Source organism: Poecilia reticulata, linkage group LG8, assembly GCF_000633615.1.
Source record: "Poecilia reticulata strain Guanapo linkage group LG8, Guppy_female_1.0+MT, whole genome shotgun sequence".
Lineage (NCBI taxonomy): Eukaryota > Metazoa > Chordata > Actinopteri > Cyprinodontiformes > Poeciliidae > Poecilia > Poecilia reticulata.
In genome coordinates, this window is record NC_024338.1 from 18,061,807 (window position 1) to 18,079,255 (window position 17,449).

Below are 17,449 nucleotides of genomic sequence, written 5' to 3' on the forward strand. Positions count from 1 at the left end.
TCCATCCATCTGTTCATCCATCCATCTGTCCTTTAATATGTTCATCCATCCATCCATCCATCCATCCATCCATCCATCCATCCATCCATCCATCCATCCATCCATCCATCCATCTGTTCATCCATCCATCCATCTGTTCATCCATCTGTTCATCCATCCATCCATCCATCCATCCATCCATCCATCCATACATCCATCCATCCATCCATCCATCCATCCATCTGTTCATCCCTCCATCCATCCATCCATCGACTCTCAAGGTAAAACCTTAACAGGAATTTCAGCTCAAACTGTAAAAACTGAATCCTCCTCTGTGGTTCCTGGACGGTTCTGGACTAAATCCAGGACTTTTCTATTAAAATCAGTCCCGGCAGTGAAAGATGAATCTGTCTGGACTGTTGTGTGTAAATGGTTAACGACTGGATCCTCTTACGACGGATCCGTTTAGAGAACACCATGTGCGAACACAAACATGTGATCCTGGACCTTCTGTCAGCATTCGCTCCACCCAGCCCAGCCTTCGCTCAATCACAGCGGCGCCGAGCGTGGAGGAAAACAAAACGGCAGAGGCATGAGAGGAGAGCGGGCGAGAGCCGCGGGCGAAGGCAGGAGGGAAGCGAGAGGATGACAGGAACGGAGGGAAAATGGAGGGAGGGAGGGAGGGCGAGTTGACGGAGGACGGGTTAAACGTACGTGGAAGGAAGCGACGGAGGGATGATGTGAGTGCCACTCGTCTCCCATCTGCATCCGAAGCCTCTGCAGAGCCTCATTCATGCTTTGTTTACACCAGGCAGCAGGAAGTAGTTCATGTTGAGTCCAGCACAGAGATTAGAGGTTACCAACCAAAAACTGCTCTTTAAAACTTTAAATCTGTTTTTCTTTGGCTTTTTTCTAGTAGCTTTAAAAAATTCTCCAAATTTCTGAGATTGTGTGAAGGTCTCTCATCTGTAGTGTTCAGCTAATCCATTCAATAAAACCAGACTTCATCCTCAGTTGTCTGGTGGAAGCCAGGCCTGCAGCTAACGATCATTTGTTTGGTTAATTCAGTCAGTCAATCAATCAATTACATTTTATTTGTATAGCTGAAATGTGCTATTTCAGCTATTTCAGCAAATAGCTGCAAATAGCATTTCAGCTATTTGCAGCTATGCAAATAGCTGAAATGTGCTATTTGGACATAGCAAAGACAAAAATACAATGTCTTGCAACATAGAATCAGTAATAAAAACATTACATTAATTGTACCATCATTTAATTAATAATTGATCACGTTTCGAATACGACTCTAAACAGGTAGGTTTTTAAAGGCACTCAGTGTTTCAGCTGTTTTAGTTTTCTGGAAGTTTGTTCCAGATTTGTGATGCGTAGAAGCTGAATGCTGCTTCTCCTCGTTGGGTTCTGGATCTGGGGATGCAGAGCAGAACCAGAACCAGAACCAGAACCTGAGGGGTCTGGAAGGTTGATACAACAACATTCACAAAACTACTGGATCAAAACAATTACAATATTTTAAAATGATTACAGTTCTGGAAATGACCGAGCAGTAGGGGTGGATGATAAATCAGTAAAAATATACATCACCATAGAAACGTGATCAATATCAGTAAATAATGAGTCCGATAGATATCTGATGGATCCAATAATCCAGAACCGCACAGCATTCTGGGGGATGTAGGCAGAGAAAAGGCTTTAGCCGCTCAACTTCTCACGGCTAGCTAAGTGGAATCAACTCACTCCTCTCTTTTGGTTACCTAGCAACTCAGTCATTCTTTGGTTACCTAGCAACTCAGTCATTCTTTGGTTACCTAGCANTTCTTTGGTTACCTAGCAACTCAGTCATTCTTTGGTTACCTAGTAACGACCTCTTGAGTAACTTGCGCAGCAGCAGTTTAAGGTTTCTCCACTCCGTCATGACTGCTTAAAAATAAAAAAAAAAACAATAAACTGTGGTTAAAACAAATATCAAAAAATAATCAATAATTATTTGTCGACAGATATAAAAACGCTGATATTGTGATACGTTTTTCAGCCATGTTGTCTAGCAATAATATATACAGTCCCAGTAAATGACTAGTAGGTGTCTCTGGTGACATCAGGGTTTGGGATTCAAAGTTTTATCACGATAACAATAAACATGCCGATATTTGTTGCTTCTTTTTTATATGACCGTATGACTGTGACTGCATGACAGCAATTCTACAAAAAACATTCCCATTTGTAATCCCAGTCACATAAAGAAGTGACTTGTCTCCCCAAGTTACACATTTATTTTTATATTTATTGATACTTTCATTGAAAACAATTGATAAAGTAGTAAAGCTAACAATCTAAAAGCGCCAGTGTTAAATGTTAATTAGAATTTAAAGTTTATTTATCTTTGAGAATGCGTTCTTTCATGTCATTAAAAGAACATAAAATAAAAATTATATAAAATGTAATATAATTTTATATTACTTTAATAACTTCTGTATTCGGTGATGGCGACAGACGTAACGCTGTACGGTAAAGTCCAGCCCTGACTCCACCTCTGGCTGTAGAAGCCGATGGATGGCGGATCTCCAGTGGGTTGGAAATCGCGTCAAATTGTTTGTGAGCGTGAAAAAGAGGAGACTGAGGTGTGTGTGCTCTGATTGAGTCGTGCTGGAAACCCCTCTGAACCATCTCCGTATCTCTTCTACTTCTTTAAGCCACCGTCTTCCTCTCCTCCTCTTCCTCCTCCTCCTTCCTCTCTCTCTGTGCCGCAGTCGCAGCTAACCATCTCAATCCCTCAGTCTCTCCGATTCCTCCTCCTCCTCCTCTCCGTCTTAAGTATGAAGGGGCTGGGAGAGCTTGGCCCTCTCCCTTTCCCTTCCTCTGTCTCTCTCTTCTCCTCTTCCTCCTCTCCTCCTCCTCTCTCGCCGCTCGCGCTCGCCGCTGTCTCGCTGGAAGACGAGAAGGAGAAGGACCAGGAGAAGGAGGAGGAGGAGAGGGAGGGGAGGAAATGGCGATGGGGGCATGCGGCGAGGAGGATGTCTCCCTCTCCCTCTCCCTCTCTTCTTCCTGGCCGTCGCTGGGCCCTGTGAACAGGAGCGTCTGGTTCATTTACAGGTACCTGCCATGGCTTTACATGCCTCCTCCTCTTCCTCCAGCAGCTGGAGGAAGAGGAGGAGGAAGAGGAAGAGGGGGGATGCATGCATGCATGTAGAAACGGCGGCGGGGCAGCGTCGACCGGATCGGCAGATGTTGCAGAGCGTGCGCGGCGCAGACAGATGTTTGATCTGGCCGTTCCGTGTGATTCGCTCCGCCAACATGTGAGAGTGTGTCGCGTTTCTCGCGCGCCGCTCTGAACAAATGTCCTCTGGCGGTGCTGCACTGGCACAACTGATGCCTGCTGCTGTTACTGATGTGCTGCCTGATTGCGTGTTTGTTTATGTCAGTGCTGAACCAAAGTGTGTGCGCCGCGTTTGCTGCCATCCTGCTAAAAAAAAAAAAAAAAAAAAAAAAAAAAGCTGATTTTTAAAAATTTTTTGGGAATTTCTCCAGTTGTTGTCATGTCACAGGGGAACATGCAACACCTGAAACTTGGGTCTGGTTTGATGCGTGGCGTGTTGTTTTTGTGTGTGTGTGTGTGTGTGTGCGTGTGTGTATGTGAGAGAGAGAGAGACGTCTCCGGCTTTCAGTGAGGGAGTTTTAGCGATGCGGCATGCGTGACAAGTTCCAGCATCTTTCTGACTCTTCTATGGAAGCCTGCTCAGGCCAAAACTGTGCAGTCTTTGTACAAAATTAAAACATTATGTCCCGTTGAGAGTTTGGTGCTAACTAGTTACTTTTACTTGAGTAACCGTTTGGAAAAAAAATTATATATTTTTTTTTACTACACTGCAAAAACACAAAATAATACCAAGTTTTTTTTATTTAGTTTGTACTGAAATTATCTTCATGTATTGCAAAACTAACTTATTTCTGTGTAATATAGGAACTTATTTTATGTCAATAATTACTTAATATTGATGAAAAAGTACTAGTTGCGCGCATAGATTATTTCACTTATAATATGGAAATAACCTAAGTGAAATAATTAGCAAATGGAACTTTTTCATCAATGTTAATAAATTATTGACTTAAAACAAAGCTCTTGTATCTTGCATACGTTACTTCTAAGTTAGTTTTGTCTCATTTCAAGTGTAGTAAAATCCAATACTTTTTGGACTGGAATGTAATGTTTTTCTTTACTCAAGTAATTTTATTAGGTTGTATTGCTAATAAAAAAACAATCCATTTAGAGCAGAAAGTGGCTCTCAAACATTTTCCCACTCTTTTTAAAAGTCATTGTTGAAGCAGCTTTGGTTCAGTCTTCGTTGGTGCGAATCTTGATAGTAGTTGCCTTGCTAAAGTTCCCCCAATCGACCATTTTGTGGGGTAATTGCTTGTATATGGGGGAATTTTTCTGCCATAATCCAAGAGCACACATTTTCAGACTGAAAGCAGGATTTTGTGTCTTTTGTTGTCAAAACTTTTAATACTTTTGCTTTCATTTTTATTTTGAAAACAGGACTTCCTGTCTTTCATCTTAAAACTTGTAATGCTTGTACTCACAACTTCACCTCGCGCTCAGACTTAGTCTTTGCTCGCTTAGGAAACATTCTCTGCTGCTTCCGGAACAAAAATGCACCGTCGCCTGGCAACCTCTCAGCCAATAGGATGGAAGTGTCATACTGGGTACATTTGTTTCCTTCTCTTATCGATTCTCATTGAGTTAGGAAGTAAACTCTTTAATTAAAACTTGTTTAAACAATGAAAATCCTTCTATAAAATTAACATTTTAACAGGAAATGCAACTTTCTGCAAATCAACAGTTTTTGCGATTTTAATTCAATAAACAAGACTCCTGTGAAAATATATTCTAATTTACTGAACATGACTTTAAATGTTAATATAAGACGGAGATTATTCATTCAGTTTAACATTAACATAATAACCAGGATGTGGAGGAGCTGAACGCTAACCGGGAGACGCTGAACTCGAAGCTCCGCCCCCTCCGGAGTCATCGCGTTGCTAAGCAACGTATGAAACACGTTACATTCGTACAAATCAGCTGCAGACTGTGTGGACAACAGTTAGAGGAAGTTTGAGGTTATTTCCTGCCTTTGTTGTGATTAAAGTTCTGAGCAAGTTCCAGCCGACTCTAGTTTCACCTTTTTTTGTGAAACATAAACATATTTTGGAACGGTTCTGCCGCGACGCCATATTGGATATTTTCTAAAGCAAATATTCACGTCATCTTGGAACTGTGTCACACATTACAGGAACCGATGAGCAGAATCATTAAGCAAGTAAATGAACTACTGAGAACCAGTTCTGGTTCTCGATTCCCGTCTCAGTGGAACCTCAGCAGAGGACTTAAAGATCTGTTTAGCAAAATTACAGACTTTTTTTTTTTTTACTCCCATTTGGTCGAGAAGACTTATCCAGTTAGTTGGGTCAGCTGATGCCAGTCAGTGCCGACGACAGCAGCAGAGGCTGAGTCAGAGTTACGCGGTTTGGATGCGATGCAGCCGCTAAAACAAACAGACTGATTATAAGTGCAACATTGGCCTTGCAGCGGCCAGCTCGTTGTATATTCTGAAGCTGTTTCTGTCAGTGTTTGTTCACACTGTGGGGCACGTGGCAGCCTGTGAGTTACACTCACCAAGCACCGAATGCATTAACACACAGATCTGCTTCACCGTGTCATCTTGCTGAATAACGTATGATGCAGATGGAGGTCTGCCGGTCAGCAAGAAAACACAACGGGTTAGTTTGTGTTCTCATGCTGGAGGGACGCATCATGTAGTTTGTGTTGTTTTTCAGTCAGATTATTTAAAAGGATTGTTTTTGCTTCTACCCTCACATAAACGTCAGTGTGTTTTATTAGAGTTTCACGTGAAAGATCGGCACATTTTGGTGCAAAAAGTGGAAGGAAAACGATACAGGATGTTATGTTTTTTAGGGGTGCACCAATTTATTGGCCAGCTGATTTATCGATGCTGATCTCCTTCATTTTGAGAGATGGGCTGATTTTTACATGTGAAGCTGATCTTATCCATCTTGGCAAAGCTCTAAAAGTCAGCCAGGGTCCTCCGCTCTCCTGTGAGGTTTGACCGCATCATGTCTGGACGTTACAGATAACATTAGCCGCCCCACTGTTGCCAATTCAGCAGCTTTCTTCCTACATCGAGCAACAATTCAGACAAAAACAAAATTGGAATCAGCAGGTCAGGCTTTTTAAAAGATCGGTAATCAGCGATCGGCAGAGCTGTCCGCCTTTTTCTGACTTCTGAAAACAGTTCATTGCACCGGATTTTATTTAAGAGTATCTGAGTGAATCTAGGGTAATGAATAAAGTAAAAACTGATTTTAAACAAAAATTCATTTAAAATAAGACAAATCTGACTTAAAAGTAACATGTCAGCAAAAATAGGAGCCTGATTGATTTGAGTAAATAATTCCTTAATATTAATAAAGACGTTTTAATTCCACTGGCAGATTATATATAAATTATTTTATTTATAATTGTACAAATTATAAATTAAATAATCTGCCAGTGGAATTTGTACATTTTCACCAAAATTAAGAAATTATTTACTTAAAAACAAGCTCCCATTTCATCCTGAAAAATTACCTGTATGTTAATTTTGTTATTTCAAGTTTAATAAGATATTTTCACTACAAATAGACAAAAAAAATAACTTGATAAGATTGTGTTTTTGCAGTGTGGGTTGACTTCAGCTCAATAACGAACTTAATCCTCCTTCCAATCACATTTTTAGGATGAAAATTAAACGTTTCATTGAGAACATGAATTAAATTCAGTCGCTGCTTGAGAGAGTTTCAGATCTGAGCCGCTGCAGCAGAAACCGACAAAAAGGGGGCAGGAATAACGCAGCTATGGCAGAAACAGAGTGTCTCTCTCAGCTCATAGACAGAATCACACACTTAATAGAGTGAATGAAAAAGATCTCAGAGGAGGAAATGTGATTAGGGGGGAAACTAACTGATCAGAGAGGGATCAGAACGGAGGAGCAGCCTGGATGGGAACGAGAGGAAACGAGCGGCCTGAGCAGATGGAGTGGGCTGGGACTATTTTGGTGCATGATGGGATTATCGGCATGTGGTTACAGTATGGTACAGCTGATACCATATATAAATATATATATATAGTCACTTACTGATTTGTATGTTGTTCATTCATAACAAGAGAAGCACAGCAGATAGAGAGGGTGACCTGTAACCGTAAAGTCATTGAAAACTTTTATTTTACGTCTCAATAAGAGGATAATAGGAGCTGTTATTTACTAAAGTTACTAAAAAATAAAGCCAAAACTTAATGTCCGATTGATTGATTGATGTTCTTTACAGATTAGAAAAGACATGTCATAGTTTCCCCTGGTGGTTGGTCGCGGCACTGCAGCCGTCATTCTGCTGTGTTTTTTAGTTAAAAAATGTTTAAAGTTGACAGGAAGTTTGAAAATATCACTAAGGCTACGTTCACACTGCAGCCTGAAGGGACCCAATTAGGATATTTTCAGTGAAATCAGATTTTTTATTTTTGCATCGTCGGTCATGTTTCCAAATATATGTTGCATGTGTGAACTGCAAACGACCTGAAAGTGTCCCGTATGCGCAGTAGAGGGCGCAGTAACGTCACACATACAGAGCGTACTCGGTGTTTTACCAACCGCCGTAAAAAGCTAGAAGAAGAAGAAGTAGTCCTCCGTGTTTGCAGAAGTGAATGTGGATGCTAACGGTGGAGTATGCTTTACGATTGTTGTCCAACCGGAGCCAGCAAGTCTGACAACTTAATCCTCATTATCGTTCGCCAGGGTTGTTACTTTTCTTCCTGCTAGATTAGTGACATTTGTTGAATATCATTGACGGTCAGGTCACATTTGAATAGATTGGATACGAATCAGATTTCCAAGTGAAAAAGAATCTGATCTGTGTTGTTCAGACTGTCATGAAAAGATCAAGTGCAGGTCGCATTAAAGCAAAACAAAAATAAAATCTGGATTTGTGTCACTTCAGTGTGAACGCAGCTTAGATCATTATGTGCTGTAGGAAAACATTAGCAGCAATACCTAAATGCCAACTATATTCAAACGAAGATTATAATGCTCTTCAACAATATTATAAGCCTGGCAGCCCGCCAGGCTTATAATTTACGAGTTGTGATTACGAGGAAAACTGGAATATTTCCTGATTTCAAAAAGTCGTACACTAAGGAGAAAAAAATGACATCCCGGTCCAGAGGTGATTGTCCTCAGCACAAAGTTTCACTCCCGACATCAGGAGCTTTGCTGCATCTCTTTCCCCACTTCTCCCTTTTTCTGTTTGAAACACTGTGAACAAACTCCACTAATCCCACAAACTTCTATTAAATAAATAACTTCAAACTGTTTAGCGCGACCTCTGGAGGAGACATTTTATTTTTCCTTCTGCTGAAGAACATTAGCATGCTTCCGTTGAATAAACTCCCATGTCCTTACGCCGGTGACGCCTCCTGGTTGAGCTCAGTCGTTCGGTTAGCTCCACCTGTAAGCCTGCAGCTCCTGCTCTGCTGTCGGTGACTAATAGTCCACCAGAACATCTCGTGGCTCGGCTCAGGACCTGCCCAACTTTCCCCGTGTCCAGTTCTAGCTGTTGCTGCGGCAACAAGCTGTACTGTATATAGCATTTCCTGCCGTCGGTTCTGTAAAAAAAAAAAAAAACCTGGCGTTCAGGAGAGCATCAACATGTTATACAGTTTTCATTTCAGGTTTATTTAAGCCGCAGCTTGTTGCTGTAGTTTAGGCTGAATCTAACTGCGTTATTGTTGTTTTCACAATGCCGTCTTTGGTTTGTCAGACGACTAGAATGAGTAACAAACGCATAAAATGAAATGCAAACATAGAAATGGCAACGTTACAAATCATAATACAAGTGTTTTTTTTTGTTTTTGTCAGGTTTTAGAAAACCTGGAGAAGCATCAGGCTTTAGTTTACTTTCTACTGTTTATCTAGTTTTCATATCTCTGACAGTTCTGGGAAACTTTAATGAAAAGATGTTTCGACTAGTTATGAAAGCTTGATTTTACAAAGATTAACTCTTTTTATTGTGCTTAACTTTTCAACTAAGAAATTTACTGGAAAGTCTCCATCTGCATTGAACTCAAGTTGGGGCCACACAAAATCCTTTCAAGGGCCAGAAATAGTTCCTTGGACCTCATTTTGGACCCCTCTTTTGATTTCTGCTGGAGGTTTCTTCATGTTGAATCCGATGGCTTCTTTGGATTATGTTTTACCAACTGCTAAATTAGTTTATTTTTTATCACAGCTATTATAATATGTTGTGATCGGATTAATTCAGATTTCTGTGTGAACATGGTGGAGTAACTCAGCCACTGCATTTCCCTAAATGGTTTCATTGAAATCGAAGATAAATATTTTCCACCACAAAGCTGTTAGACGTTTAATAGTTCAATAAAAACACTGATTTTCCTCTCAATGTTTTGGTTGGAAGAAGCAAAGGCATCCATTAAAAATCTGCTTTTTACTTGAAACTTGAACTTGAAGAACTTTCTAATTCTGCGCTCCCTTTATTTTCTGTTTTGTAACATTTCTAACCGTCTGACTCATCTCCTCTCTCTGCGATAGCGACTACATAATCAAGGAGAAGACGGTGCTTCTGCAGAAAAAAGACAGCGAGGGATTCGGCTTCGTGCTGCGAGGGGCCAAAGGTAAGAAATCTGAGATGAACTCAGAGTTGTCACACTGATTCATGCTCTGCAATAAAGTCGTTTAACGACCTGATCTTAATATTTCATGGTGTCCCCAGCTCAAACTCCCATTGAAGAGTTTACTCCCACTCCGGCCTTCCCGGCTCTGCAGTATTTGGAGTCGGTGGACGAGGGCGGCGTGGCGTGGAGAGCCGGTCTCAGGATGGGGGATTTCCTCATCGAGGTACAGCAGTGGCTTAGAGCATTCAATAAATAAAATCAACATGGGAAGATTAACCCGTTGTGCTTCCTTAAACATGGATCTATGGGAGATGCAAAGCATGTTTTTATATTTTTTTGTACAAAATTATTTCAGTCTGCTCGGTTCAGAATGAGCCGCTTTAGAGCCTCGTATATAGAGCCTCTCCGATCTACTATTTAAAGCTGCTGCTGACCAGGCCCCCCTCCCAACTCAACGTTTACGCTCACTCGTCAAAATGGCTTCAAACAGATGCACAAAAATGCATTCGCACATGTTTGAAAAGCAGAAGTAGAGCCTCCTGCACAACCAACAAGAATGCAACAAGTTGTATCTGGATGGTAAGTGAACAACAAAACTCGTGTCTTTTCCAGCAGCCATTGTACAGTGCATACAGCGGTAAAACCAGCTGACCAAATGCACTGGAGCTCGACGGAGGTTGCTAGGAAATGGGCGGATCTCCACTGGGGTTGCTAGGTAACGGCCTGAGCTTATGAGGTTGCTAGGTAACGGGAAGTACCTGCTGATTTGTGACGCTACATTCCGGAGGTTTTTGAAACGGCTCATTTTCCAGACATCAAATATCATGAAACTAAAGTGCTTGGGTTGTCTCTAGAAGCAGTAGAAACCCAAATGTAAGGATAAAAGCGTGTGAAATGTGAATTTTTCATTAGTTACTTTCATTACGTCTCCTTGGACCTTCCACAAAAGCTTTGGCAGGATGTAATAAAGAACCGACTGAAACCACAGTCCTGTATTTTTAGTGCTAGGAATAATTGACCCAACTGTTACTGATAAATGTAAAAGAAAACTTCACAGAAGGTTAACTTTCTGTGCAAGAAAATGTCTCCTTTGGTTTTATTTTTTTTAAATAAAAAGAAGTGACACCAAAACAGCTGGTAGTATTTTCAGGTCTTTTAGCTCTTTCTCTTTAGGTTTTATGTGCTTCTTCAGAATTAGAATAATTTTTACAGACCAAGGTTTTGTGTCTAAACAAATAGTTTGAACATTAGAGAAATTAAAGACTTTTTTATTTGTACATTTTCCACAAATATCAACATCCTATAGAAAATGTTTTCAACCATTTTATTGCAAAACAACTCTGCAAGTATTGTTTTCTTTTAAAAGATCATGTAACTTTTGCAGCCTTAAAGTTTTCTTAGCTGGACTGAGGGCAAAATGACTCTTTGTGTAAGAACAAGCTCTGTCACCAACATTTGTCTGAAGCAAGTTGCACCTCAACATTTCTGTAAAGTTAAAATTCTGGCTGGATGTTGGGCCACTGACTGGCAGAATTAGTAGGACTCATTTGAACTGATTGGCTTCCTGGCAGGAGCCCAACTTTTAAGCATATGTGGCATAAATTTTTAATAGAGATGAAATCCAGGCTTTGAGAAGACCATTCAGGGAGTCTGATGTTAGCCTGGTTGGTCCAGTTCTCATGTTGTCTTGTTGGAAAACCCAACTGTGTCAAAGTTTCAACAATTCAGCTGTTGATGTTGGATTAAGTTAAAGAATTTTAAGCTAATCGGCCTTTTTGTAATTAATGGACCAATGAAATCTGCTCTTTACTAGACAATCCTTAAGGAAAGATCCAGAAAGGAGTTTAAAAAGGACATGTAATGAAAAATTCACATTTTTGTACTTCCATTTGGGTTTCTGTAGAATGTATAAACAGCCCAGCATCTTAAAATCTACCCAGAAGTTTTTTTGGCAACAAGTTGATGTCTTTTGGTGTCTGGAAAACGAGCCGTTTCAAAAATCTCTCGATCATAACGTCACAAATCAGCAGGTGCTGCCCCTCACCTACCAGCTCCAGTGAAGCCCAACCCGTTACCTAGCAACCCCAGCCGAGTTCAGCCCGTTACCTAGCAACCTCAGCTGAGTTCCAGCATATTTGGTCATCTGGTTTTATCGCTGTGCATGCGCTGTACAATGGCTACTGGAAAACACAAGTGTTTTGTTGTTCAAATACCATCCAAAAACCACTTGCTGCATTCTTATTGGTTGTGCAGGAGGCTCCACTTCTGCTTTTCAAACATGCATGTAGCAGCTCATTCTGATTTATTACAATAACCTTTTATTTAACCAGATAATAAACCTTGTTGAGATCTATAATATCTTTTCAAGAGGGAAACAGAAAGATAGCAGCACCGTTTACAAATATCAACTTTGACATTCAGTCAGAGAAATCCATTTGTTTAGTTTTAAAAGCATCAAACCATAAAACAATAAAAAAAGGCTAATAAAAGAGTAATGAACCTATTCTCACTGGGGTGCACCAATTGCAGTTTTCTGGCCGATCACCGATTACTGATCTGTACAAAATTCTGACCTGCCGACTCCGATTTTGGCCGATACCAATATTTTGTCTAAAATGTTGCTAAATGTAGCAAAAAAGATGATGAGTTGCCAACAGTGAGATGACTGCAACATACAGACCTGATCTGGTGGGCCGGTCTGCTAGTCACACCCCTCTCACAGCACAGCAGAGGAAGATGGAAGTTGATTTAAATACCTTTGCTAAGGTTGATAAAATCGGTGGTTAAGATCGGCTTCACATGTAAAAATTGGCCGATCATCGATTTCCCAAAATTAAGGAAATCGGCACTGATAAATCTGCTGGCCGATAAATCGGTGCATCCCTAATTCCAACCTGTTCGAGGAAGTGTGCCAGGTCACCTTTAAGTTCAGCTTTGGCCTAGTCAAAGTGACTGAACAGAGGGTTGAAGAATGATTCTGATCTTCATAAAGACTTCTCTCCGTCTGCACCTCAGGTCAACGGTCAGAACGTCGTGAAGGTCGGCCACCGGCAGGTCGTCAACATGATCCGGCAGGGCGGCAACAGCCTCATGGTGAAGGTTGTCATGGTAACCCGCAACCCCGACATGGAGGAAGGCGCACGGAAGAAAAGTAAGAGCCGCCGCAATCACTCACAATAAACCGACAGCTCATCTGGAGCGGCTCGACCGACCGCAGCTGCCTTCTCCTCTCTCCAGTCCCTCAGCAGAGCAAGAGGCTGAGCACTCCAGCCATCGCCCTGCGCTCCAAATCAATGACTTCAGAGCTGGAGGAGATGGGTAAGAAACGGGCCCGAATTAGCTTCTTTTTTTATTTTTTTGGCAGATAAAAGCAGGCGGATGAAGGAACATATTGCTATGGAGATGTAGAGGAAGAAGGCGGGAGCTTTGCTGGTTAGAAACAGACTCAGGTAATGAGGAGTGATGGAGGCAGTGTGAAGACGGAGACGCTGGGAGTGTGAAGAGAAACTTGAGCGAGGGATAAATTTAGACGGCAGTTATTTAGTTGCAGGAACAAGACGGAGAAGGCTGGCGCTGGATGATGGTCTCAATGCGTTTCGCTGTGTTTTCAGAGGTGCCACAATGTCACTGCCAGCACTCCCGCTACAGGTAACCCCACCCAGAAACGTGTCGCCTTCCACCGTGTGATCCCTCTCTCACTCCCTGCTTCTTTTGACCTTTAACCTCCTGCACCTCCTGCTCCTCCCCGGCCCGTCAGCGTCTGAGGACGACCAAACTGTCACAAACACGCCTGAGGAGAGGCGCCACACTGCAAAAACACAAAATATGGCCGAGTATTTTTGGTTTAGTGTCTAGTGTGAATATATCAATACACTTGAAATAGGCAGAGTTGAATAAAGTATCCAAAAGTTGTACTCAAGTAAGAGTAGCAAAACTTCAACATGTAATAGATTAACTCAATTTTTTTTTAAAGTTACCCATGTAAATGTAACTAATTTCTACCCAACTCTGCTTAAAAACAACATATAGGAGCTTGTTTTATGTGGCATTTTTTTCCATATTATAAGTAGGAATGCACGATATATTGGCACCAATATCAGTATCGGCCAATATTAGTCATTTTAACATGTCGTTATTGGGCCGATATTCACAACCGATATTTGTTTTTATCTTGTTGTTTTCTTTCCCAAAGACGTCAAAACAGTTGAGAAATGCATAAAATATTAGCAAATATTGGTTATCGACCAAAACAGCACTACTAATATCGGATATTATCGGCCCAAACTTTCATATCCTAGTTATAAACTCCACTGGCAGATTTTTTCATAATCTCTTCCTATGACTCGTGCTGAATTGATTAATCGTGATTAATCAATTATTGAAATAATTGTCAACTAATTTAATAATCGATTAATTGTTAACTGGAGTAAAGAGACTCAAAGAAAGTAAATTTGCTGAAAGCACAACACACACACAGAGCTGCAACTAAGCAAAAACTGTACAAAATAGATACTTTTTGGATTTAAGATTAAAAAACTAAACTGTAGATTTTTTCTGGCAATTTTAACTTCACCTGATTCAAATTCTGAAAAAAAACTCCTTTTGCTACCCAGCTATTATTTACTTCATTAATTTATTAATTACTTTATTAATTACTTTACCTTTATGTTGTTGCAGTTTAGGATATGACATTTTTATTTTCTTATTTCAAAAAGGAGCTTAAATTAATATTTTAATTTATTTCTATTATTGCGTAAAAAGGCTTAAGTAAAATCTGCAGTGTGCCCATTTTTATTTATCTGATTAATAGATTAATCGTCTGAATAAATGATTAATCGATAACTATATAATCGCTACTTTCTGCCCTTCTTATAATTAGCACTTTTCATCAATATTAAGGAATTATTGATTTAAAACGAGCTCATATATGTTGCTGAAAAGTTACTTGTAAGTTACTTATTTAAAGATATTTGCTCTAGAAACTAGGCAAAATACTTGGTAATGTTTTGTGGTTTTGCAGTGCACAAGGAGTCCAAACTGCTCCTTTCCCATTATAATCTTATGTTGAACACGTTTGTTAATTCCTCTGGAAGAAATCCCACCAAGAACAAAATTATTGAGATGAGTAATTTAACTTTGCTCCTGGTCTGTTCCTATGGTAACGGCAGTATCTCTATTTGAGGCAAAAATTGTGGGAGGAGAGTGCAAAGCGAGGGGTCAACGCCCGCACTCGCAGATCATAATGTCTGCCAATGTTTTAATTGTGGATCGCTTGAATCTTCTGGTGTTTAGCGCTTCTGCTGGGTGGTTCTGGGCATGCTCAGTGAGCGCCTGATGATTAACAGGAGAACAGAGATGAACAGAGAGTCAGTCAGCTGGCCTTTCACAACTCCTGACATTAAAACTTAAATGGTAGTTAAAGACTTTTTGAATGTGAGGTTCTGTTAAAAAAATGGTTGTGAACAGTTAAATACATAAGCAACATTTTCAATTAAAAAAATAATTTTTCCTGCTTATTTGTTGAATAAATATGCATATGAGCTCAACAACTAAGATATTTATTGTTTAGGTCACTCAGCCATCAGATTGGAGCAAAGTGCTAATAAACACATTCAGATTTCCAAGTGTTTCAGGAACTTTTTTAGGAACTGCTGACGCTGACATTAGCATTAGCGTCTGTGCTAGCTACTACATGTTTAGCGTTGAGATGCTATTTTAGCTTTGAATATCTTCGCTGGTATGCTAACTCCTTTTAGCACTGCTTGAACACAACAATAGTCTTTTCTGGCGTCCAATCAGATCCGTTTTTAAAGCGAAAATTAACCCCCTCTTAGTAAAGAGAGGCGTCTTTGTCCTGCTTGCTAACGTAGCTTGTGCGTCATGTTTACGGTCGTACAGAAACAAAATGCAAAAGTTCCAGTTTGGGACTTTTCTATAAAAACAACAAAAATGTAATTAATCATGTGAACATTTTTACTGTGCGTTAAAATCCTGACCCTATCTAGTATCTTACCCACAACAAAATTTGAGAACAGAAAAAGAAAATAGCCCAAGCAAATGCAAAAGAAACTGTTAAAGTAATTTTCCCTTGTTTCATGTCGTCTTTGCAGAATTTTTTTAATCACAATGGAAAGGTTTTTGAACATAAATGTCCGTTTTTTCAGTTTGTGCATCTGCACCTCAATCAGATATTTAAGAAAATAACACTGAAGGTAAACTCTGTGTCCAGGGTGTGTGGGGTCTGCAGAGATGTCCCACCTAACAACATTAATTATAGTTAATTTATGATTTAACAGGAGGTCTGTGGCACCATAAGCTTTATTTCTTTTATAAATTAAATCATTTAAAAACTACATTTGTGGATTTACTGAAATTATTGAAAAACATTTAAGTGTGTTTTCAATAAAAACTATCAAGAAGTGGCAAATTATCTTACAAAGAAGCGAAAGATTAATTATTTTAAATGTTGCATCATTAGTGATTAATGAAACATGTACTGAAATCTTTTAACGCTTTTAACTGTAACTGTCTAACAATAATGAAAATAATCATTTATATATTTTAAAAGTTCATAAATCAGGGTTTTTTTTAGGTTAAAGTTTATCATAAGGCTGCTTTTGTACAAAATAATGTTAATATATATTAAATAAAAATGTCTGGTTATGTTCTGCAGGTAAGATATTAACCACTACTACCCCTTCAACAGAACCTCGCTTCAGAAATCCAGCGCTACCGCTTTAAGATGAACCTTTGACCTAATTGTTGTCCTCTTCTTACCTGCCTTCTCTTGGTGTCGTGACCTCACCTGACCTGCAGCACAGCATGAACACAGCCGCAGGCTTCCTGAACTCCACCAAACCCCGTTCTCACCACGAACTCCCTGAAATGTCCACGTAAATTATTCACAGGTTCAGGACAAAGTCCTGCTCTGAAGCTTCTGACAAAAACTTTATTAAGCCTCTAATGACCCGGACCGTTTTATTGTCTTCTAAAGAGGTTTTTATTTGGACTTATTCTGCTTTTTCAGTTTTAATGTAAACAATACTTTTTTCTTTCATATGCTAACTGAAGATTCATATGAAATCGGCGTATAAAACAAATGTAGCTGCAGTGTATTATCTAATCTGACATTTTTAAGAAGAAGAGACCGAAATCCTGACTTTATTGCTCAAAATTGACTAAAATTTGTTCATGTTTTTTAGTCAACACCTAAAGAAATTGCAACATGAGTCCAAACTCAAAATCTTTTTTACGTTTTGGATCTATAATCCCTTTCCAACAACAAATCTGACTACTTTATTTGTTTAATTGAATTATTACATGTTTAGCTGGTAAAAGAAGATTTAATTTTTACCCTTGAATCATTTTCACTTGACAATTTCGGCCCATTTGACCAAAAGTTTGTAGGTTAGTTTTGTCTCATTTCATGTTTACTAAGATATCTGCTCTAGAAACGGAACAAAAAATACTTGGTAAGATTTTTTGCGCTCCTATTATTAATCTGTTAGTCAGAAACCATTCAATAGATCAGCCCTGATCTATATTGATAAACTTTCCACATCTTGATGTTTGAAGTGCCTAAGTGAAATGATTCACTTAGGGAATCATTTGCCTAAGTGAATCATTTAGACAAAATGATTCACTAACTCATTTGCCTAAAATGTTGATTCGTATTAGACAGTAAAATATTTATTTTCTCATTTAATAAGGGAATTT

The 17,449-nt window shown here is 39.6% G+C and overlaps 1 protein-coding gene across 4 annotated transcripts in view; it reads left to right on the forward strand.

Annotated features, from left to right (window-relative positions):
* The window catches only part of shank1 (SH3 and multiple ankyrin repeat domains 1), an 85,181-nt gene that overhangs the window by 55,250 nt on the left and 12,482 nt on the right, over window positions 1-17,449 (forward strand). For all 4 annotated transcript variants that reach the window (XM_008416387.2, XM_017306288.1, XM_017306286.1 and 1 more), the window contains exons 16-19: window positions 9,651-9,733; window positions 9,832-9,956; window positions 12,749-12,884; window positions 12,971-13,051. In XM_008416387.2, coding sequence (XP_008414609.1) covers window positions 9,651-9,733; window positions 9,832-9,956; window positions 12,749-12,884; window positions 12,971-13,051 — 425 coding nt within the window. The remainder of the gene's footprint in view (window positions 1-9,650; window positions 9,734-9,831; window positions 9,957-12,748; window positions 12,885-12,970; window positions 13,052-17,449) is intronic.